Source organism: Pseudorca crassidens, chromosome 15 (genome assembly GCF_039906515.1).
Source record: "Pseudorca crassidens isolate mPseCra1 chromosome 15, mPseCra1.hap1, whole genome shotgun sequence".
NCBI lineage: Eukaryota > Metazoa > Chordata > Mammalia > Artiodactyla > Delphinidae > Pseudorca > Pseudorca crassidens.
Window position 1 is genome coordinate 35,613,277 of NC_090310.1, and position 23,652 is coordinate 35,636,928.

Consider the following 23,652-nt stretch of genomic DNA (forward strand, 5'->3'; position numbering starts at 1 on the left):
GAAGAGGGCGACCCAGGCATGTGGTGATGTGGCCGTCAGCAGACCTGTTACAGGTTGGATTGTGTCTCCCGAGAACATATGCTGAAGTCCTAACTTCAGCATCTCAGAATGCGACCTGTTTTGGAAATAGGGTTGTTGCAGATGTAGTTAGTTAGTCTGACTGGTGTCCTTAGAGGAAAAGGATAAGAGACACAGAATAGAGGTACAGGGAGAAGGCCACGTGTGATGGAGGCAGAGACTGGAGACACCCGTTAACAAGCCAAGGGTTGCTGGGAGCCACCAGAGCTGGAGGAGACAGGAAGGCACCTCCCCTAGAGCCTTTGGGGGAAACAGCGCCCTGTGACACATTGATATTGGACTTCTGGCCCCAGAACCAGGAGAAAATACATTTCTATTGCTTTAAGCCACCAGGTTGTGGCACTTTGTTATAGCAGCTTTGGGAAAGGAATACAAGACCAGGCTCAGGCTTCAGTGCAGGGATTTGGGACTCCTATCCGGCAAGGGTGGGAGGCCCTTTGGGCAGGCAGCCTGCTGGATCCTCAGATGCGACCTGGCAGAGCCTGCATGGGGCCCATGGTAATGACCAGGAAGGGTCACCCTGGGGACAGCATGTGCGGAATGTCCACTCGCTCTTGCCCCGCTCTCCATCCTGCCCTTCGCTTTAACCTTCCTCTCTCCAGAGGAGCCACAAGAACTAAGGAGTAGATGGCCCGTCTGCATGGCCACCAGGTGCCGGAGGAAGAGAAGGCTCATGCGTGGTGAGAGCCTTGTCTGGTTTCAGTATTTGAAGAGACGAGATGGAGAACCCAGGGCCTTGGTGATGCTGAGCCCACCCGAGAAGGAAGCTGCTCTCGGGTTTAACTGCTTTAATGATTCCTCCCCGGATGGGATGTCCCAAGAGGGAGCCCCCCTGGAGGGCTGAGAGTCCTGGCCTGCGGGAGAGATGGAGCCCGGGCTCTCCAGGAAAGTGGGGCCCACATGTCTGGGGTTCAGGTGTATTGGGGATACAAACCGGAAACCAGTCTGCTTCCAGTGGAGATGTGAGCTCTCTAGGACATTCCACCAGAGAGCAGCCTGGGTGTTCTAGCCATCTTTGTCTGTGGTGTCCAAGCTCTGGAGCCATAACTGAGGGTAACGGATGGATTTGCTCCGGAGGCTTTGGAAGTTTGTACTGCTCAAGGAGCAGCATGTGGGAGGTGGTCTTCTGCCCTTTCTCTGTGACCTGGACGCTGGAAGACTCCTCTGGTCCAGTCTTGTGACCTCTGCTGTCCTGAACTCAGAGAACTAAAAGCTGGTCTCACGCAGCTTCGCAACAAGAGAAGTCACTGCAATGAGAAGCTCGTGCACCACAACGAAGAGTAGCCCCTGCTCGCTGCAACTAGAGAAAACCCGCGTGCAGCAATGAAGATCCAATGCTGCCAAAAATAAATAAATTTATATTTAAAAAAAAAGCATAAAAAAAAAGATGAGGATTTCCCTGGTGGCACAGTGGTTAAGAATCCGCCTGCCAATGCAGGGGACACAGGTTTGAGCCCTGCATTGGGAAGATCCCACGTGCCGCGGAGCAACTAAGCCCATGTGCCACAACTACTGAGCCTGCGCGCCTAGACTCCGTGCTCCACAACAAGAGAAGCCACTGCAATGAGAAGCCCGAGCACCACAATGAAGAGTAGCCCCCGCTCGCCACAACTAGAGAAAGCCTGTGCACAGCGATGAAGACCCAACGCAGCCAAATAAATAAATACTCTTTTTTTTTTTAAAAAGATGAGGTTTGGGGAGCCTGTCTGTCTCAAATTTGGGGAAGCCCTTTGTGAGAGAAGGTGGAAAGATCTGGCATCTTGGCGTCTCGGTGGCAGTTTTTCTGGAAGGCTCTGTGGGCCAGGCACACAGGGCGGAATAGTCATGTGTTATTGCTGCCCTACCCTCTCCCCTTGGCTTGAACTTCCTGCCTAAACTCCTCTGAGCGGACCTGGTGGCGGGGGCTCCTGGGGGTGAGATTTGCTAAGGATGACGCCTCACCCCTGAGCTGGCATGGTGGGGGGAGAGCTGTGGAGGTGGGCAGAGCTGCTGGCGGTGCCAAGGTGAAGGGGCTGCGGTAGTCGGGGCATGCAGGCTGGTGTGTGAGGCCCTTCCAAGCCATGGAAACATTAGCTCTGATTGCTGGACAAGCAAAGTGCCGCTGAGGGGGAGATGGAGCTGCTCTCCCTTGTCTCTGGGATGGCCATAGCAGTGTCCTGGAAGCCTGAGTCGCTCCTGAAGGGCGTACTGTTTTGCTCCTTGCACTCACTGGTCTTAAGGACGGTGATGAGGCCATGTGGGCAACTCGAGTGGCCTATCTCCTATCGTGCTGCCAGTTCCCAGAGCGGGGAAGGGCCCTCACCCGTTCTCACACAGATGTGGCCCTGATATGCCTTTGCATTGGGGCAAAGTGCAGGGTCACCTCACTTCAACAGCTGGATGGGAGGGGCCTGGGAGGCAGAAAACAGAGGGGGAGGCAAGTGTGGTCGCGGAAGTTTCTGGGTGAGTCAGGGCTGCCTGGAAGTGGGAGTCAGTGGCCGCAGGAATTAGCCTGGGGCTGAGGAGGCCGAGGACTGGGCCCGGGAGTGTTGGTAGCTCAGGTCTGTTCCCGACCCAGGCCAGCGGGAACCATGGAGAGCTGGGTCACCCCCAGGCGCCCACAGCTCCTTGTCTGAGCTGCTTCCAGTTGGAAGAAGGGGAGAAGGACCCCGGGCAGAAAGCCCTCTCCTGGCCCACTGACCGACCCCCAGAAACAGGGGGTTGAGTGGAGTAGGGTGCAGGTGAGCCAGCTTGGTTTCTGTCCAAAGCTCGTTCTGTTTTTGTCCTGGCATCTTTGCTCTTCTAGGAAATTATTATTATCATACCTGACATTCATAGAATGCTTTTTTTTTTTTTTTTTTTGGCCATACGACTTGCAGAATCTTAGTTCCCCGACCAGGGATTGAACCCAGATCCCGGCACTGAAAGTGCTGAGTCCTAACCACTGGACCACTGGGAAATTCCCCATAGAATGTTTTTAAACATCATCTGATGTTTAAAATACTCCAAAGGGGTTGGCAAAGCAGGTATCATTCTCTGCGTTTTATGGGTGAATGGAGCTGGGTGTGGGGAGTGAGGGGCAGCCCATATACTAACCTGCATGGCAGTGAGGAAGGCTCCAGGGAGCAGAGCCCAGCTCTCCTGGCTTCTAACGGTGTCCAGAGAGACCAGTCTGGCTCTGGGTCTCGTGGCAAAGGAAAGCCCTGAGATGTGGGCCTGGCCCAGGAAGGTGTCAGATCTGGTTCCTGAGCTCGAGAACCAAGCTAGCTTCCTCCCACTTCCCTGGCTCGGGGAGGAGGTGGGTCTGTGTCATTGCTCCCCCACACCCGCCAAGCCCATGACGGCTCCGACCTGAACCCAAGGCGTTTATCTGACGGCGACCTTGGGGAGCCACACTCCTTTAGCCCCCAGTGGGTTGCTCCCTACCTGGTACCCCAAAGTTAGACCATCAGCCCTCCCAGAGGTGGTCTTCGAGCTCTCGGGTGAGGAGGTGGAGGTGGGGGAAACCACCCGCCTGCCTCAGAATCCAACTTGCACCCCTCCCTCCTTCCTTTTCCTTCCCACCCACCTTGGCCCCTCTGAATGGAGGAAGTATTGCCAATGACTCCTGCAAGGATCTGTGCTCACTTCAGGCAGGGAAAGCTGAGCATCCCTTTAATGATCGAGTCACACCCAGGGCTTAGGGCTTAATGTTTTGCTTCTTCCAAAGGTACTTGCCTTTTGAAAGTGAGTACTCACCCATATTCATGAATCCTCCGGGCGTCAGTGCTGAGCACGTGTGTACACCATGGCTGTGGGGTCCCGGGCGATTTCTCTGTGTACCTCCCAAACCAAGAATTCCCAGGAATTAGGGGTGGGGAAGAGGGATGGAGTTATTCTGTCAATCTCTGGACTTTATGGGTTAAAAACAATTGTCTTGAAGTCTTGAACATCCTTTTCAAAGGGAGGAAGAAGAGGGTAGGCAGAGAAGTCGCTGTCCGTCTGAGGCTGACTCACCCCCTCTCATTTCGGGGTGGGCGGGGGAGTGGCCAGATGCTGGGACAACTCAAGAGACCTGGAATTGGTGGAGAGCTGGGTTCCAGAACCAGCCCACTGCTAACTAGCCTAACTAGCCCTGTGGTCTTGGGAAAATCACTTATCAGAGTTTTAGGATCCTGATCAGTGAAATCAAACCAGTTCGTCTGTGAGGAGGTCCCTTTTGACCCCCATCCCATGGTTCCCACTGACTGCTGCCACATCATTGTGTCCTATCCCTTGGGTGAATTATTTTGGGGCTAGAGTCCAGCCCGGGACAAGCTGTCCTGGTGGGATTAGCCTTGACTTTAGGAACTTGGCCAGGAAGTCAAAGAACCTTCCGTGAATGGCTGCCTGGTCTCCTTGTCTGGGAGGAGGAGAGAGGGGCCCACAGGATGGTGAGGGAGAGGGTCTCAGGGTCCCAGGAGGTCCCACTTCCCTCCTAAGTTCCTTTTCAGCATCAGCGTCTGTAAAGCCATCTGAAGACTCATCCAAGAGGTGAAGAAACAAGGGGCCCTGAGCAGTGAACATTCACTCTATAAATAAGGCCAAGAAAGGGCTTCCCTGGTGGCGCAGTGGTTGAGAGTCCGCCTGCCGATGCAGGGGACGCAGGTTCATACCCCGGTCCGGGAGGATCCCACATGCTGCCGAGAGGCTGGGCCCGTGAGCCATGGCCGCTGAGCCTGCGCCTCCGGAGCCTGTGCTCCGCAACGGGAGAGGCCACAACAGTGAGAGGCCCACGTACCGCAAAAAAAAAAAAAAAAAAAAAAAGGCCAAGAAAAAATGTGATGCCAGAGGGGTCGCTGCCATTGGCTCAGTCCAGGAGTGCTCAGGGACAGGATCTAGAACACGGAAGGGTTGGGCTGCCGCTCTGGCCTCGTGAACTTTGATTCTGAAGTGCCCTCCGCTGCACCTCAGGCACCGCAGATGAGACGTCCAAGTGTCTGGGCAGAGGACAGCCTGGTGAAAGACGGGGGACTCCCTGGACGACCAGACCACTATTCCTGACTCCCAGGGACAGGTGTGTCCAGAGGTAGAAGAGGAAAGTGATTGTACCACCAGGACTCTTTTTTTTTTTTTTTTTTTACTGATGACGCATCTGCATAATCATGTATGAGTAATGGTGTATTCTACCTGTGTGTGACTTTGCACTCAATGGTTTCACTTCAAACGGATGAGAAGTCACGTCGACAGATGCTTGGAAACATGTGCTAAGGAGACTTGGAAGGTTGGAACTGAGCCTACATTCTGGTCCGTGAAGAGGTCGGCCAAAGCAGGTCAACCAAACAAAAGATCTTGGGCATTGACCTCCCTTTTCCCGAGGTCCAGTTCCAAACTCGAGACAGACTCCCTGACACTTGGTACTGAGGGTGACCCAGAGCAGGGATTCTCAAACTTTGGTGTTCATTAAAATCACCTTGTGAAACACCCAGATTCACACTGACCCAACCCTGGAGATGGGGCATCTGTGCCGAGAAAGCCCTTGGAAAGGGCTTGGATGCCACTCGCTGTGGTCCAGAGAGCTCAGCTTTGTTTCTTGGCCCGAGTGCTAGCCCAGCCCTGGATGGCCTGTTGAGCCAACACTTGACTTTGCTGTGTCTGCTTTCTCATTTCAAGAGAAGTTAATAATCCTTGCTTTCCCTGCTTCAGAGGACTGCTGGGGGGGATGAAGAACATGAAGTTACTTGGGGAAGTATGAAGTTCTGTGTGAAGGTCAGATGTCATCTAGCTCTGTGCCGGGTGCATGTTGATCAGCAAAGTGAAAAGATGCTGTGACAGGGGGCTTCTTGGGCTGCTGGAGAAAATGATCAAGAGGAGGAATTTTTAGGGAGAAGGCAGGGGAGGCAGGAGAGTGGTTGTCAACCACCCCACCCCACCTGACTTAGGCAGTGGGACAGACAGACCCAAGGAGAGCTGCTGGGCAGGAAGTACCAAGGCAGTGGCTGAACCCCAGCTCCTTCATCTCCCCTCACCCACTAGGCCCTTCCATGGAACCCAAGCATCTCATGCGACATGGTTTGCAAACCATGTGGGAGCAGAAAGAACTCTAGACTGAGGGCCATGAACTTGGGCTCTGTCCCAACTTTACCCCTGATCTTGGGCAAGTCTCTAAAGCTCTCCAGCCAGAGCTTCCTCCTCTGCAGTGGACTCACCAAGTCCCCTGGCAACTCCACAGTAACCTGAGTCTGCACAAAAGTGTTTGGGAAGAGTTAGGAGCTGGAAAAAAGTCCAGTGTTTGGTGGTGGAGAGAGGAGAGAGGAACTGAGCCTGGGGTTCCCACTAAGGCTGTGGGGGGGGGGAGCAGCTGAATGGTTGCCCCCCCCCATCCCCCAGAGAACGGCTGACGGCAGAGGGGGCGTCAGGAGAGAAAGCAGAGCCAGTTTATGCTGTTTTTTGCCTCGGGCACCAGCCTGTCAGGCTCAGGGGCCTTCCCATGATCGCCCAGGCTGAGCTGGGGACTTGCTATTCACGTACCCTGTCCAGGGCCCGGGCGGCTGCCTTGACATTAGCACATACAGTGCGGTACCACGTGTCCTGGGGTAGACTGAGACTCATCTTACCAGGCTCTCACACTGGCCAGCATGTCCTGGGTCCTCTGCGTCCCCCACCCCTCCTCCAGGGCCGCTAGGGGGCTTCAGCAAGACCCTAGGGAGGCCAGGGTGGGTGGTAAGACACGGGGTTTGATTTCACAGAATTGAACTGAGTTTAACTGGAGGCTCTTGAAGCCTCTGACTGCCTCCTGGAGGAGAGATTGGGCCCAATGGCACAGCTGCTTCCTGGGGATTGAGCTCTGGAGACCTCAGATTGACCTCAGAGAAGGTCACAGGGCATGAAACCATCACCCTGGGTTTTTTTTTCACTCCAAATTGCTTAGCGAAAGGGCAAGGGCAGCTTGGCACTAAGTCATAAAAACCAGGGAAGAGTATGGATGTGAATGTGTATACACACATGTACCCACTTGACTTCCTGTCCAGGGTCCAGGTGTGGAAATACACAACAGTGAGAAAGAAGGTCACGTATACCTCCAAAGTCTGGGGTCCTTATCTCCCTACAGAGGATGCAGCTCTCTCACCCCCACCAGGACAGATGGTGTTTTGACAATATTAGAAATGCCACAGGCATTCGGACCCACAGTCTCTTCAGCCCGGTATCATCACCATCAACAACACCATCAAAATCACTATCACTACCATCATCATCACCATCATCATCAACAACATTAATAGTAGAGGGTGACAAGGCCTGTTGGAAAGGGCTGGATTCCCTAGAGGAGAATCCTTGACCACTGCTATTTCAAGGTCAAATGCAAAGGCCTGTTGACCCATCTAATTTGGGAGCCTCCAGTGGGCACGCGAGCGGGGAGGGGCCAAGAGCAGAAGCCTTGAGGTCAGGATGATTTGACTGAGCAGAGGTTTGCAGCTTTGGCTGCATGTTAGAATTGCTCCCCAATTATTTTTTTGGGGGGTGGTAAATTCTGATGCTGGGGCTACACCCTGGACTAATTCAATCAGAGCCTCTGAGGAGGGGGAGAGGAGTGGGATCAATACACAGCCAGTGTCAAGAACCACTGGTTCAGAGGCAGTTTTCTGAGCTCATGTAGACTGTGCTTCTCAAACTGTAATATGCACCAAATGAATTGTTAAAATGCAGATTCTGATTCAGTGGTTCTAGGCTGGGGCCTGAGAGTCTGCGTCTCTACCAGGTTCCCAGGTGATGCTGATGCTGCAGGGGCCTGGACCACACGCTGAGTAGCACGGGGGAGGGGGGGGTAGGATGGGGTAGGGGGCAGGGTAGAACCCTTCTGTAGGGTCAGGCAATCTCCTCGGCAGCTCTGGAGTTAAATGGCCTCAGCCAGTTGCTAGCTGTGTGATGTTGGGCAAGGCATTCAGTGCCTCTAATTCCAGTCCTCTCATCTGTAAAATGGGGATGAGTAAGACTTGTTTTACAGAAGTAAGCAAGTTGAGTAAGATCAAGTAAGTTCATGTTTTATACATAAAGTGCTCAAGCATTGCCTGGCACACTGAATAATTGTACAAATGTATCTCACATATATTTTGCTGCTCAGAGGTCTGTCAATCTCTTGGATTAAACCAAATTCCTGCCATAAGATTTTTTTCCAGAGGTTCTTGGGGGTGGGAGGGTGGGGGTGGGGGGGAGATAGAGATGCAAGCAAAGGAATCAGGACTTACAGGTATTCAGGTGGTAATGAAAGAAAATTTTAATGAGTAACCTCCAGCTCCCCCCACTAAGAGACCAGGAATTCCTATTGTACCCAAATCTCCCCATGGACCTCTTCATAGCACTTTCTGGGGGTCAGGCAGTGTCCCAGCTCTGGGAACAGAGGGAGGATTAAGCCTTGGTTCCTGCAGTCCAGGGGTCAGAGAGGGCGCATGCAGGGAGGGGCGAGGTACCAGCGGGAAGGGGTTCCTCTATGCTCCCCTCAACACAGTGTAGCATGGAAGGCCTGGACAAGGAGCAGGCAGTTCTGGGTTCCACTTGCCCTCTAGCCACCTGGTGTCTTGGGCAAATCAAAGACTTTCTCTAGACCTTCACTTCTGAAACCTGGCTGACAGTAATAAGGGAGGTGAATGTGGTCACAAATGTGAAGGTTGTTGGGGGAAGTGTTATATCAACATGTGGGCTCCTTTATAATAAAAGGCACCCAAACTTCCCATCCTTCTGAATTTGACAGCAGGTTGTATCTGTGAGGGTTAATGAGAAAATATTTGTTCCTGGCCTCTGGAGGCTTCCCCAGCTTTCAGGGAACAAGGGGGTGGGTACCCCGAGGCAGAAGGGGTAGGTACCTCCAAGAAGTGGCTTTTCTTTGTGGGAGGCAGAGCTGGGCCTGAGAGAGGAGGCGCTGTACCTAGCAGGGAGGAGGGATGCTGCTTCCTCAGAAAGAGTCCTGTGAATCAAGGGAGACCTGGGGATGTCTCAGCTACCCTGAGGCAGGGCACCCACGGTCCCGTCCCCTCATCCCCATGTGTCGGCAATGTTCCCCCTCTGTGGGTCTCCTCCTTAAACAGGTCCCAACCTGGGTGGGAGGGGGCAGAAGGGTTAGGCCCCACCCTCTCTTTTGACCCCATTGTCCAAATAAATCACACTTGTCCCTTGACAGAGGCATCTGACACAGATTGGGCTCCTTCCTGCCTTCTGCTTTGCTCTCCCAGTGCCCTTGGCTCTCCCCGTAAAGCTCTGGGCCCTTAGAAGGGGATCCCCTCAGGAGGGGTTTGCTAAGGCCACCAGGAAGCCCAGGCCTGCCCGTTTTGTGTATCTCTTCCTCCTCAGGCCATGTCCCCTCTAATCTTAGGTAGAGAGGCCAGCAAATGCCTGCCCTTAAGGGGACAGAATTGGATGTGTGACTTAAGGTTGAGAGCCACAAGTAATCCCCTAAGTGCTCTGCTCCTTAAGCTAAGAGGATCTGGCCAGCACACACCTGTTTTCACTACTTTGCTGGTAGCAATATAAAAAGCACGCTGGTTAATGACTCTAGGAACTGATAAGGGGTGGGGTGGACATGCATCTGTCCTATCCTGGAAAGATCTCCGGGTAAGCCAGGCTGCACGTGTCTGCCCGCAAGGCTGAGGAAGGGCTGGAAGGGCTCGCCCAACTTCCATCCCCACGGGGAGGCTGGAGAGGCAGGGTCAGGGGCGGGGCTCGGGGTGGGTCAGCTGTTCGCTCTGAGCCACGGCTCCCATCAAGAGGGAGGCTCTGCCGGCCACGCAGGGCGGTAATGAAGACCAGGGAGGGAGGAGCCCCACAGTCCCGCTGGTCCGCACCGCTCTCCTGGAGACAGGAGCTAGGCTGAGTTAGACTTTTGAGAAGCAAAGCGTGTGCCAACCCCTTGACATTTACCAATCGTGTTCTAATCATCTAGAACTGCAAGTTTCCGCTTCGGGTGGCACAGAAGATGTTGGCAGTTTGTTGGAGAATCATTTCTCTGCTGGAGACCCAAGTCTAGAGGAGAAGGAAAGGGCGCTTCAGGCAGAAGCGTCCCCTGGAGAGACGAACCCGCTCCTTCACCCCACAGATGGCAGGGAGGCTGGGGGCTCGGAGAAGACAGCCGCCGGGGCCCCCGCCACCAACCGCCTGGGCTCTGATCCTGAAGCCAGCCTCTCCAAAGCCTCAGCCTCCGAGTCAGCTCCCCCCGGGGAACCTGCGGGGTCTGGGGAGGAAGATACGGGCCCACCTGGAGCAAGCACCCTTCCCCCAGGAGTGGAGGGGGCGCCCGGGGAGGAGGGGGCGCCAGAGCTCAGCTCAGGAGAGGGCCCAGGACTGGAGGCGGAGGGACAAGCTGGGAGTGGCGAGGTCTCCGAGGAAGCCGCGGAGGCGCTAGGGGACGACCCCGCGCAGGAAGCAGCAGCAGGGCCCCCAGAGCCTGAAGACTCAGGGGACTCTCCCAGCAAGGAGGTCGAGACAGGAAGGGAGGGCAGCCCAGGGCCCGGTCAGGAGTCAGAATTGCCAGATGGAGTCGCGGACTTGGACGCAGAAGCCGCGGAGGGGGCGGAGGACCAGGGGGAGCCCAGCCCCAGCCCAGCGTCGGACACGCGCGCAGAGGTGGGGGGTGCGCAGGAGGACCGCCCCGCAGAGGGGATGCCCGAGGACCATGAGGACGCGGCCTCCTACGAAGAAGAGGGGGGCGAAGAATCCGAAGAGGACAGCGGCGACGGGGCTAGTTCGGAAGAAAAAGGGGGCTCCTCGGAAGAGGAAGAAGCCGGGGAGGAAGTCGTGGAAGGAGCCCAGGAAGCGGCGGGAAGCGCGAGCAGCGGGGAGGAGGGGCCCCGACCGAGCGCTGAGGAGTTGCACGCGGGGCCCGAGGGGGCCGAGGCGCAGGAGCCCAAGGAGGAGGGGCCTCAGGGTAGGGGATCCCAGGGCTGCTCCGGGCACCTCCGCGGGGGAGGAGGGCTGGCGGGGGCGTGGCGGCTGCTCTGGGAATTGGGACGGCTGCGGTCTTCCCGGAGGTCTTGTGTTTAGGGGCAGGCAGGGTCCCACAGGGCGGGAGAGCCCCCAGCCAGCCCCGGGTTCGTGGGGTGGAGGCCCCATGGGGGTTGCCCGGCCCTTGGGGTGCCTTCGGGCTGTTCATTAGCCACTTATCCCCACTTCGGAGGGACCCTGGAGAGCCCAGAGGAACCTGATCACGTTATAGGCCATCAGAAACTTACCGGTTAAGGTCCCTCAATGCACTTTAACACAGACCGGTGCCTTAACCCAAAGGACGGGGTGGCGGTGGGGGGCATAGTGGCAGGATTTCAGGCCCAGAGGCAGGCTGGTGGGTGTGAGGGGGCACTGCGGGACCATGTTGGTGGGCTAGCTCCTGGGATCTCCCCTTGAAGACTAGGCCATGTCAGGATGGTGATAAGAAACCTCGGGCTGTCTGTGACACTGATGTCCCACAGATGTCCGTCCACCTGCTTGCTCTCAGTGCTGGGGAACGGGGTGGGGGGGTGGGGGGGCAGGGCCAAAGCTGCTGGGCAACATTGGAGGCTGTAGCATCCTAGGGAGGTGTGGCCTCATCCACCAAGTACACTGACCGGGACCAAGAACTGGCTTGTAGGATGGAGGCACTGGGGTCAATCTTCACTTTCCAACACAGGTTTTCTTGCAGAGTTTAGTTTCCACACCTGTCAGGTACTCGCGCTGGGGGAGCAAGCCCCTCCCCTTTCCCTGGCCTCCCAGTTCTGGATCTGATCTCAGAAAGAATCACTCTTTTGAGGTGCTGCATGAGGCACATTGATTCTTCTCTTCTCACCTCCCTCCTGGAACTGGTCTCCCTCTGCCCCACAGGCCAAGTCTATCCTCCTTCTATCACCTAAAATCTTTTGTGCAATCAGCCCCCGTAGAAACAGCTGTGATGTTAGAGGCCCAGGAATGTGAGCACCCCTCCCTGGAGCCTCAGGTGGTCAGGGACATCTCTTGCTGGGTCAGAAGCAGCAGTGGTCCCGCCTCTCCCTCCCCCCTCCCCACCCCGCTCCCCAAGACTCCCTGTAGCAGCTCTTCCTGATAAAATGCACACCTGACCAGGCCAATGGTTCTCTTAGAACCCCAAATGCAGACTCCTATAAACCACTCCTCTCAGGAAGTTTTCTAACTCCCCCTGCTAAGACTTCGTAGGCACACTTCTTAGGCCCTCCTAGCTTCTGGAATCTTTCCTTCCGTACGTACACACATCGCTGTCTGTAATTATATTACTTTCCAGGTTATTTCACCCCCTCTCCCCTCCAGACTGTAGAAAACTCCACAAGGGCAGAGCTGGGTTGGTTTTGGGCACCACGGCATTCACAACGCCGTGCTCCGTGCTTGGTGTATGTAGTAGGTGCTCAATCAACAGTTGTTGAATACCTAAAATGGATCGAGGAGCTTAACAAGTTGAGTTTGAATTTTAAAACTCCCTGCTAGAAACAGGGCTCCTTGCAGTTGAAGCTGGCAAGCCTTGGTCAGCACTTGCTCACAGCCCCACCCTTGCCTGACTGGAGGGAACCTAGAGCCACTGGCTCCTAGTTCTGCCCTAACCCTGCTCTCTGCTTCTCTCCCCAGAAGAGGCGGAAGATGTGAGTGAGGAAACCCCGCTGAGGGACCGCTCCCACATTGAGAAAACTCTGATGCTGAATGAGGACAAGCCAACTGATGATTACTCTGGTAACCAGGGGCAGGAGCTGGGAGGTGGGGGGGCTGGGGTGGTAGGGGTGGGGCGGGGGGTGGGCTGTGTGGTGTGTTGGTGAGGACCTGGGCTGGGCTGGGAGAGCCCTGTGGCCAGCGGCCACAGAGCACCTGGCGGGGCATGGCTGCAGCTCTGAGACCAGCAGGCACCCCAGGGAGGAGGAGTGCCCTGGAGATGGGGGGCTTCATGGAGAAGGCTCTGTGTGCAGCATCCAAGGCTGGGGGGCTCTGGGTTGGTGGGGAGGAGGAAAGGCGATCCAAGCAGAGGGACCAGCGAAAGGGTGGGAGGCAAATCTCAGTGCTGCTGCCTGGGGACGGTGCAGCCTCCAAGTCATGGCCAGGGAGGGTTGTTCATCACTTTGGCTTTGATTTTTTCAGTTGATAAAGCCCTTTGGTGTCCAGTATTTCATTTCATTCTTGTAATAACCCAAGGCTTTCAGCAGGGCTTACTGTCTCCTCTTAATCGATGAGCTGGTGAAAGCTCAGAGCAGGGCAGGGCTTTGCTCTGGCACACAGCTGGAGACGGGCAGCTCACGGGCAGGGGCTGGAAAGACTGACCCTCGGTGGCCCCATGTTCTTCCCTCCCTGTGCCTCACGCCACGAGCCCCTTCTCCCTGGAGCCACACTCTTCTCAAGAAGATACTTGGGATGTTTGAATCCTCCCAGGGGCACCGAGGATGCGGTGAAGGGTGCAGGGCTGGGGCGGCCATGCCTCCTTGCCCTCTAAACCTAAGGCAAGCATGAGTACAGTTTGCGGGGGCAGAGAGAAGGAGATGGGGTTCCCATCTGCCATAGAAAGGGCCTTCAGGTAGCTGCAGGCTGAAGTGGTGCTTCTGGACACACTGTTGAGGGGAAGGAGAAGAGGGTTAGGTTAAAAAAAAGCTCTGGAGACTTTCAGGGGTTGGGGGGATGCCTTTCGGTTTAAAGATTTCTGAGGGTTGGAATGTGCACCAGCTCCCCCCAGGAACACTGATGTACTGCACGGCCCCTGCTCCCCACCAGGCGGGGCCAGAGCCGCCCTGGGGAGTGAGACGGATCCACAGCGGTGAAGCCGCCTGGTGAGGCCCCTGCCTGACCCTTGCCCTTCTCTGCCCCCAGTGGTGCTGCAGCGGCTTCGAAAGATCTACCACTCATCCATCAAGCCCCTGGAGCAGTCTTACAAATACAATGAGCTTCGGCAGCACGAGATCACAGGTACCTCTAGTGTCCGGAGGTCGGAGGTCGGGCCTATACCTCTGACTGTCCACACTTCCCTGAGCCCTCAAGGGGAGTTCTCCTGAGTTATCAGGGAGGGGCAGAGACCTCAATGGCACGAACCATCCTTTCCCAGCAGGTGTGCCCCTTAATTTGCACAGGGCTTTATGGGAGAGCAAGTGTTTCATCTGTGAGCATTCATGCAGGCAGTTTTGGTTTCCAAGGATGGAGATGCCAACTTCCATCCCTCCTGTGCTCAAGAGCCACGAAGGGCTCCCCATTCACATACAGGTGGTGTCTTCAGTCCCCTGATTGGCCTAGAATCCTTCCCTCCTCCTAATGGCTTCTCAACTCAACTTCCCTTGGGTCTGGATTCTTTCAGAAATTGATTTTCAAAATCATAAATATAAGATATACTTGTTGCCAAAAAAGTTCTGTGCAAAATAGTATAGATTGAAAAATAAAAATCTCTTTCTTGATTTCCAGCCCCTCTAATTCCACTCCCAGAGACAGCTGCTGCTATGGTTTCTCATGAATACTTCCAGATAGCGCTCTGCTTACATGAGCATATCCAAGGGTGTCTTTTCGTTTGTTTTACAAAGATGGGATGACACCACAGAGCTGCTCTTTCTGGTCCTTGTGAACCCACCACCCTAAATAACATACCCTGCTTATGGAACACGGGGTGTTTGCCATGTTTTGTTTTTAAAGCGTTACAAACACTGCTATAAGTGTTATGTATTTCATGGAAGTATATTTGAGGGATACATTTTTTAAAGAAATGCTGGAATTCAGTATTTTGATAGTTGTTGCTCAGTTGCCTTAGGTTGTCCTCTGTGTACCCACAACAACAGGATAGTGTTCTTGTTGCCCCACAGCAAGGCCATTTTTAAGTGTCGCTTGTCTTGGAAACCTGTTAACAATGGCGTCTAATTGCCATTTAATGGCTAGTGGTTTGCACGTCTCTTCCTGGGTTAGTTGGCTGTTTCTGTATCATCTCCGTGATGTTCCCAATGGCTCTACAGCGGATGCGGTGTTGTAGGGCCTACATTATTCCTGCTTTACAGAAGGTGGACCGGAGGCCCTGAGAGATGCTGGGCTACTCAGACCACACAGCTGGAATTAGGAGTGGTAACTTTCTCCTTCTTCCTTTTTCACAATTCCCTTGCAATCTTCTTCGACAGGCGACCCAGGGGGATGGTTTCTCTGTAGGGAGAGCATCCCAGTGTCCTGATCTCACTTTCCAGGCTCCCTCCTCTCCCTTCGTCTCTCGCCAGTGCCAGGGCTCCTCTGTGCCCCTGGGCAGCCTCCTGTGTGACCTCCCTGCTGGGTCCCTCACTTGCAGCCTCCTGCGTGTGCCAGTGCCGCCCCCTGCTGCAGAGAGCGGGAACAGCAGCCAGCAAAGCCTGCTGGAGTGGTCTCGGGGGAGAGCTGGAAGGCCCAGTTCCCCTTGGCGTGGCCTGGGCCTGGGGAAAAAGGCTTCTTGTAGGAACTCTGTGGCTGTAACTGGGGACTCCTGCCACCCCCAACCCCCAGCCCGCCAGTCCCTTCCTGTCCCCGAGCCAGGGGTTGACACCCAGCAGTGCGAAGGACTCACTGAGTGTCTTTACCAGCAGGGAGGAAGGGGCATGGCCTGGTACCAATTTCAGGTAATAAATATGTGCTCTCCCCTCACAAGACACCATCTTGGTCTCAGGGCTCAAGGAGGGGCTGTAAGTCAGCAGGAAGAAGCCTCTCACTGCCCCTTCCCTGAGCCCTGGAGAATTCTGCTTTTCCTGCTCAGGGACCCCAACTGGGGAAGCCCAGGCAGGGTGTTCTCCCCAACATGGGACAAGAACCCGAGAATTGCCGAGTCAGCGCTTGGTCTCGGAGACGGGCAAATGTGCTGTGGACTTTGGAGACTAATATTTGAGACCGGCCCTGGAGCCTGGCTTGGGCTGAGCCTGAGGAGGGGTGTCGAGAGGTGCAGTTAAGGGGAGGCAGGCAGGGGACAGGCAGCGCCCGAGTCCAGACCATCCAAGGGTGTATAAGCCTCTTCTGTGTCCTTTGTTTGGTTACCAATCCAGATAGCGGCATTTCAGCCTCTCCCTGCATGGCTGCTCTCTCCTGCCCCTTTTATGAACCGTTCGCCCCCAGATCTGAACCAGGAGGTGTTGACTTCAATTGATCCCTTCCACTCTGGGGCCGGTGTGCTGCGGATCTGTGCATGGCCCAAATGCTGTCTTCCCATGTCCTCTAACTGGGTCATTGCACTAACATAGCATGAGATGTGCCCCTGATGGTGACACGCTCTCTGGTCCAGGGTAGAATCCCACAACTCAAGATGGACTGTCTGGGACGCAGAGTGAAGAGCCCTGTCCCTCCTCAGTAAGGAGCTTTGTGAGTTCACCTCCATGTCTCATCCCTGCTGCCCACAGATGGGGAAATCACATCCAAGCCAATGGTGCTGTTCCTGGGACCGTGGAGTGTTGGCAAATCCACCATGATAAACTATCTCCTTGGGCTGGAAAACACTCGCTACCAGCTCTATACAGGTAACAGTGAGACTTTCTTGTGTGATTGTTGGTATTTTAGTGTCATATGTAAAAAGCATTTTGAAGAATGAAAACATTCAGGGGACGTAATGTACAGCACAGGGAATATAGGCAACAACAGTGTAATAACTTTGTGTGGTGACTGATGGTAACTAGACTTATTGTGGAGATAATTTTGTAATGTATGAAACTATTGAATCACTCTGTCATATACCTGAATCTAACATAATATTGTAAGTCAATTATACTTCAATTAAAAAAATAAAATATGACATTAAAAAAAGAAAAAAGAAAAATTAAAATATTCATACGTGTCTTCAATATAATAATGAAGATTACATGCAAGATACCAGCAGTTACGCCCATGTTCACAGAGCATTATTCACAAGGCCAAGAGCTATAAACAACCCAAACATCCATCAATGGATGGTGGATAAAAAAACGTGTTCCATCCATGCAGTGGAATATTATTCAGCCTTGAAAAGGAATGAATTTCTAATACATGCCACAGCATGGATAAACCTTGAAGACATTATGCTAAGTGAAATAAGCTAGACACAAAAGGACAAATATTGTATGAGTTCACTTATATGAGGTCCCAGAGTAGTCAAATTCATAGAGACAGAAAGTGCAGGAGAGATTCTAGGGGCGGGGGGTGGGGGAATGGGAGTTAGTGTTTGATGGGGACAGAGTTTCAGTTTGTCAAGATGAAAATATTCTGGAGATGGATGGTGGTGATGGTTGCACAACAATGTGAATGTTCTTAATCCCACTGAACTGTATACTTAAAAATGGTTAAAATGGTACATTTTATGTTATGTATATTTTATCACAATTAAAATAAAAGAAGCCACTAGGTTAGCAAACATAGTATCCAACGCCTGTGGCAAGCCCTCCGTGAAACATCTTGCTTGTCCATGTCCTTGGTGGTGGATTGCTTCCCCAGAGATGACTGTGTTCCCTTTAACCCCATGCCTGTGTGTGCAGGCGCCGAGCCCACCACCTCCGAGTTCACGGTCCTCATGCACGGGCCCAAGTTGAAGACCATCGAGGGTATCGTCATGGCTGCTGACAGTGCCCGGTCATTCTCGCCCCTTGAGAAGTTTGGCCAGAATTTCCTGGAGAAGCTGATCGGCATTGAGGTTCCCCACAAACTTCTGGAGCGGGTCACATTTGTGGATACGCCAGGCATCATCGAGAACCGCAAGCAACAAGAAAGAGGTAATTTAACAATCATTTCTGAACAGCATGAGCGCTGTCTTAGAAAACTGTTAATATTTTAGACAGTGGATGGTAGGCAGACGTGGGAGAGGCTAGTGTTGTCCAAGACCAGGGGATGCATTCTTTGCTTCCAGCCCCTTGTTGTCACTGTGGTGCCTCTTAGGTGTGGGGTACCTCATCCTTTTCCCTTCCCAAGGACTGATCAGGTTTGGAGGCCATCAGCATTTTCCCAAGGGGAAGCCTGGTCTTCTCTGTCAGGAGCTCCTTGAGGTCTGTGCTGGGGCTGAGCTGTCTTTGGGAGGCCCATGGTGTCCGGGTGATCGAGAGCCTGGACTCGTTGGATCCCAGTCCACATGTACTTGACCTCTGGCTAACTTGGATCTGAGTTAAACCTGACTTTCAACTCTCCCTAGTCCCAGTACCTGCTTTACCAGGCCTGCTTCAATAGAAGCCTGTCTCAGACTTTCCAAAGCTCTGCTTGCCTTCAGGTGGCAGGGGAGTGCCACTTAGTGTCACTATGATGCAGGGCCGTCTGCAGAGATGAGTCATAACGGGGCATTTGTAGGAATATATGACCAGATGGTGGATCTCAGTTTATGGTTATAACTCTCATTTTGGTTATAACCAGAACCCTGTTTTATGGCTAGTAATAATATTATCACTAATAATTATAATAATAAATTAATCTTTATTGCACTCCTATAATGCATAGGATAATTTTATGCATTACTGATTGATCATTGTAGAAACATTTCAAGACAGGTATTCCTAGTCCTCTCATTGTGGAAGTAAATTAAAGGATGTATTGAGCTGGCTGTGTGACAGGCTGGCAGTTTTAGTTTGGTGCTTTGCTAAATTTATAGCAACATCGTAATCTTTATATCATCTTAGGTGTTATTGTTCTTCTTGTCATTTTGCAGCTAAAATGCTAAGGCTTAGAAGCATTTAATATTCAGCTGGCCAGTGGCAGGGCCCAAGTTCTAGTCCAGGTCTTGATGGCAGGTCCATGTTTCTTTCCCCTAAGTAAGGCACCTTCTCTTTTATTCCTTCTAATTCCCTGACATTTTTCCTTCAGCATCTTTGCCACTGCCCAGATCTTTGCAGACAGTGGGAAAATCTCCATTTGGAAAAAGTGTTTTGCTTTCCTGGAGTCTTGGATTCCATTGTGGATTAAAACAAGGATCAGGCCGTTCTTTTTTTTTTCCCCTGCCTTGCCATGCGGCTTGTGGGATCTTATTTCCCCATCCAGGGATTGAACCCTCAGCCTCAGCAGTGAAAGCACGGAGTACTAACCACTGGACTGCCAGGGAATTCCCCAGGCCATCCTTTTTTTTAATAAAAATAAATTTATTTATTTATTTATTTATTTTTGGCTGCGTTGGGTCTTCATTTCTGCCAGCAGGCTTTCTCCAATTGCAGTGAGCGGGGGCTACTCTTCCTTGTGGTGCACTGGCTTCTCATTGAGGTGGCTCCTTTTTGTTGCGGAGCACAGGCTCTAGGCGCATGGGCTTCAGTAGTTGTGGCACGTGGGCTCAGTAGTTGTGGCTCACGGGCTCTAGAGCGCAGGATCAGTAGTTGTGGTGCACAGGCATTGTTGCTCTGTGGCATGTGGGATCTTCTTAGACCAGGGCTCAAACCTGTGTCCTCTGCATTGGCAGGCAGATTCTTAACCACTGCGTCACCAGGAAAGTCCCCCCACCAGGTCATTCTTGATTGAGGGTTGACAAGGGACAGGAGATATGTAATTAATTCTTTAAAAGTCTTTAGAAACCCAGAAACTCCCTGATGCCGTTACTCCCTTTGAGCCACGGAGTGGTCTGGTTCTGGAAAGAGGGGCGAGGGGCTTGAGGTGGTGCCTGCCCAGCCTGACTTCTCGCTTCCTGTCCCCAAGGTTACCCGTTCAACGACGTGTGCCAGTGGTTCATCGACAGAGCGGACCTCATCTTTGTTGTCTTTGACCCAACCAAGCTGGACGTGGGTCTGGAGCTGGAGATGCTCTTCCGCCAGCTGAAGGGGCGCGAGTCCCAAATAAGGATCATCCTGAACAAAGCTGACAACCTGGCCATGCAGATGCTCATGAGGGTCTATGGGGCCCTCTTCTGGAGCCTGGCCCCGCTCATCAACGTCACGGAGCCCCCAAGGGTGTACGTCAGCTCCTTCTGGCCATATGACTACAAGCCTGACACCCACTGGGACCTGTTTCTCAGGGAAGAGATCTCCCTCCTGGAAGACCTGAATCAGGTGATTGAGAACAGGCTGGAGAACAAGATTGCCTTCATCCGCCAGCATGCCATCCGGGTCCGCATTCACGCCCTCCTGGTCGACCGCTACCTGCAGACATACAAGGACAAAATGACCTTCTTCAGTGATGGGGAACTGGTCTTTAAGGACATCGTGGAAGACCCTGATAAATTCTACATCTTCAAGACCATCCTGGCAAAGACCAACGTCAGCAAATTTGACCTTCCCAACCGCGAGGCCTATAAGGACTTCTTTGGCATCAACCCTATCTCCAGTTTCAAGCTCCTGTCCCAGCAGTGTTCCTACATGGGAGGTTGCTTTCTGGATAAGATTGAGCGGGCCATCACCCAGGAGCTCCCCAGCCTCCTGGGAAGCCTTGGGCTGGGGAAGAATCCAGGTGCTCTCAACTGTGACAAAACAGGGTGTGGTGAAACCCCAAAGAATCGCTATAGGAAACCCTAGGTTGCTGTGTCACCATTCTCGGGCTCCTGTTGGTGAATGAGCTTGTGTCCTAACTGTCTGAGAAGTCCTGGTTTATTAACCCTTTGAGCCACACTGGCAGGAACCGTTACGCGTTGGAGATTTGGGAGTTAATTGAGGCCAGTTGGTGGGGTAAGGGGTGGGTCGAGGTGGGAGAGTGGAAACTGTGAATTGTGGCATGCTTGTCTTGTTGCTTCAATTAGGGGCCTGACTGAGGCACGTCAGGCCACACCTGCTTTTCCTGGATCCCCTCTTGGAGGGACAGAGAGCAGCTAAATTCTAGTGTAAACTGGATTAACAAGCATCACATGAGCTAAAAGCAGCTGAAATTCCTTTTTCCCCCGGTAAGCTGGGAAACTAGAGGAGATTTGAGTTCCGTAGGGCTGTCTGCTCTGTCCACGTGGCTGCCTTCCACACAGTCTTCTGTTTGTCCCCAGCCCTCGGCTGCCTCTTGAGCTTGGGTTGGCTTCAACAGGAGACAGTCTCTCAGGGTCTGAATCAACCTGGGTGTTGAGCCTACCCCCAGGCCTCTCCCCTCTCCCCAAGGGGTGTGGAACGATTCAGGATACCAGAATGCTAAGAGAGAACAAGAGTTTCTGGCTAGAAGGATCTGCCTCCCCCAGGCCATTTCTCTGGCATTGTTTTCTAAGCCAGCCAGGAAGCTCAGTCCCTTCCTTGGCCCCAAGAGGAGGGTGACTGTTCCATGCATTCAGGTAATTTACTTGTTGGAAGTGACTTCAGTGAAAGTCCCGGCAGGGCTCAGAGGGTTAATTGGTTTGCAGTGTGTCTGTGTCTATTGCATGTCTTGGAAAACTCAGACCCCAGAGGCTTTGGGTTTCAGAGGGGACAGTGGAGAGCTTCTTGCTGTTGCCACAGCTTCTCCGTGGAGACACTTGGCAGAAGATTCGTTCCTTCCTGGTTTTCATCACATGGCTTTTCCTTTCCCTTCTTCTCCATTCCCTGATGCGCTGACACTCAAAACTCGGAGCAATTTCCCAGGAGTCAGAACCAGCACCAGCCGCTTGGTGCTGGTGGCAACCTAGGCCTGACCTTCAGTTTCCCACCTGAACTTGATGCCGATACCCACCGAGCGCACATGGTAGGGGAGCCTGGCCTTCAAATACCAATGAGTGTGAATGTGTGTGTATTATGTTGTCCAAGAGAGATTAGGGAGATAACAGATGCCTGAGGGCACAGAGGAGGAGCTAGCTATGAGAGTCATGCCTGCCTGACGGAGGGCAATGGGGATGGGGGACGGAAGGAAGAGCCTGGAGGGGACAAGCCTCTTGATGGGAAGTGGGTGGGTGAAGAGTCTAAGTCCAGGAGACCCGGCCCGGCCCGGCTGCCCCGAGGGCCTCCTCCTGCCGAGTGACTACTGAGCTGGCCCCTCCTGGGAGTGACCTGTCTTCACCAGGAGGACCCACCAGCACCAGGGGGTCACCAGGACCAGAAGGACAGTGAAGACGAAGCAGAGGGAGAGGCGCCCTGAGGATTAGGCAGTGGAGGCAAATTGGCAAATTGGTGATCAGATTAGGCCCACATGGAGAACTGCAATCCCGGAATTCCTGTTTCTCAGAATGATTAGCACTCCAGCGAGTGCTGCATCAGAGGCTGCCTCTTTTGGCTTTTTGGAGGACCCGGGACCTCCCACAAGAAGACCAGAGGCCCCACCGCCATCAGGATGTTGTCTCTAAGGACAGAGGCAACCAGAGAAGCAAAGTCTGCCAGGAGCATCCAAGGAGCCTGGTGACCAGCACCTGGGGAGCTGCTTCCTTCTCATTAACAAACAGCCCTGGCTTCATCTCCCATCCTTTGCACTCTCAAGGGGCTGCCCTCCCACTTTGCTCCTTAATGCCCCTTCCTGCCCTCGGCTACTCTTGGCATATCTGTTTTTCCCAGTGAAGAAGGGGAAGAAAAAGTGGAGAACTGGGCATTGTCATAGCTGCTGCGGTCACCACTGCTTTGGGGGAAGCAGCTGAAATGAGACGAACACATTCATACAATATTTATATTTTCTGGGGGGGAGGGCGACATCATCAGCGATCTTTCCTCCCTTTTCTTTTCTCCATCCAGCTAACTTTTCTTACTCCTTCTGTTCCTCTGTTCACCCCTTGACTTCCCTTCTTTCTGACTTCCCGCAGGCTTGTCAACCAGCTGGGGCTTTAAGTGCTGTTTTGTGCCCTGCTCTGTGGAGGTGGATGTCGAGCAGAATTCTGACTCTTTGGGTGAGGGTGGGGGGTAGTGGGGAACTGGGGGGGATTCGGAATCCAGAGATTCCCCCAGGAGGAGTATCTATGAACGTTTGTGCCTGAACAGTTGCTGTTTCTCTCCGAAGCAGAACCTTTCCAGTGCTCTTTCCGTTCTGAGTTCATCAGGGAGAAAGTCTCAATAATAAAGTTCCAATCTCTCTTTAATGCCTCGTGCTTTCTCGTTGCCTCCAACCAGTGTAATCTCTTTTTATTCCTTTTATCTAGTGGAGTGTACTGATTTTTATTGACTTTAAGTTTTTAAAGAGCAGTTTTAGATTCACGGCAAAATTGAGAGGAAGGCAGAGATTTCCTACATACCCCCTCCCCACACAGCCTCCCCCAATATCAACGCCCCACCAGAGGGTACATTTGTTACAACTGATGAACCTACATTGACACGTCATAGTGACCCCGAGTCCAGAGTTGACATTAGGGTCCCTCTTGGTGTTGTACCTTCTATGGGTTTGGACAAATGTACAATATGTGTCCATCTCTGTAGCATCCTACGGAGTAGTTTCACTGCCCTAGAAATCCTCTGTGCTCCACCTATTCGTTCCTCCCGTCGCCTCTCACCCCTTGTACTAATTTCGTTTTTTTAAAAAATTTAATTTAATTTTTGGCTACATTGGGTCTTCATTACTGCACGTGCGCTTTCTCTAGTTGTGGCGAGTGGGGGCTACTCTTCGTTGCGGTGCGCGGGCTTCTTATTGCGGTGGCTTCTCTTGTAGCGGAGCGTGGGCTCTAGCACACAGGCTTCAGTAGTTGCGGCACGTGGGCCCTAGAGCATGCCAGGTTCAGTAGTTGCGTTGCGTGGGCTTAGTTGCTCCGCGGCATGTGGGATCTTCCCAGACCAGGGCTCAAACCCATGTCACCTGCGTTGGCAGGCGGATTCTTAACCACTGAGCCACCAGGGAAGTCCCCTGTATACTAATTTCTAAGTTTCTTGGGGATAGACTGAAAATGTATAAGTTGCCCACCCTTGATTGGGACGCCCTCCCAGCATT

The 23,652-nt window shown here is 53.1% G+C and overlaps 1 protein-coding gene across 2 annotated transcripts in view; it reads left to right on the forward strand.

Moving 5' to 3' along the window:
- The window catches only part of SRL (sarcalumenin), a 35,504-nt gene extending 12,691 nt beyond the window's left edge, over nt 1-22,813 (forward strand). The window contains exons 2-7 of one of the 2 annotated variants that reach the window (XM_067706811.1): nt 9,950-10,930; nt 12,607-12,708; nt 13,828-13,923; nt 16,341-16,457; nt 17,445-17,678; nt 19,570-22,813. In XM_067706811.1, coding sequence (XP_067562912.1) covers nt 9,950-10,930; nt 12,607-12,708; nt 13,828-13,923; nt 16,341-16,457; nt 17,445-17,678; nt 19,570-20,381 — 2,342 coding nt within the window. In that variant the 3' untranslated portion in view covers nt 20,382-22,813. The remainder of the gene's footprint in view (nt 1-9,949; nt 10,931-12,606; nt 12,709-13,827; nt 13,924-16,340; nt 16,458-17,444; nt 17,679-19,569) is intronic. The other variant, XM_067706812.1, reaches the window with a different exon arrangement.
- Nucleotides 22,814-23,652: the final 839 nt, after the last annotated feature.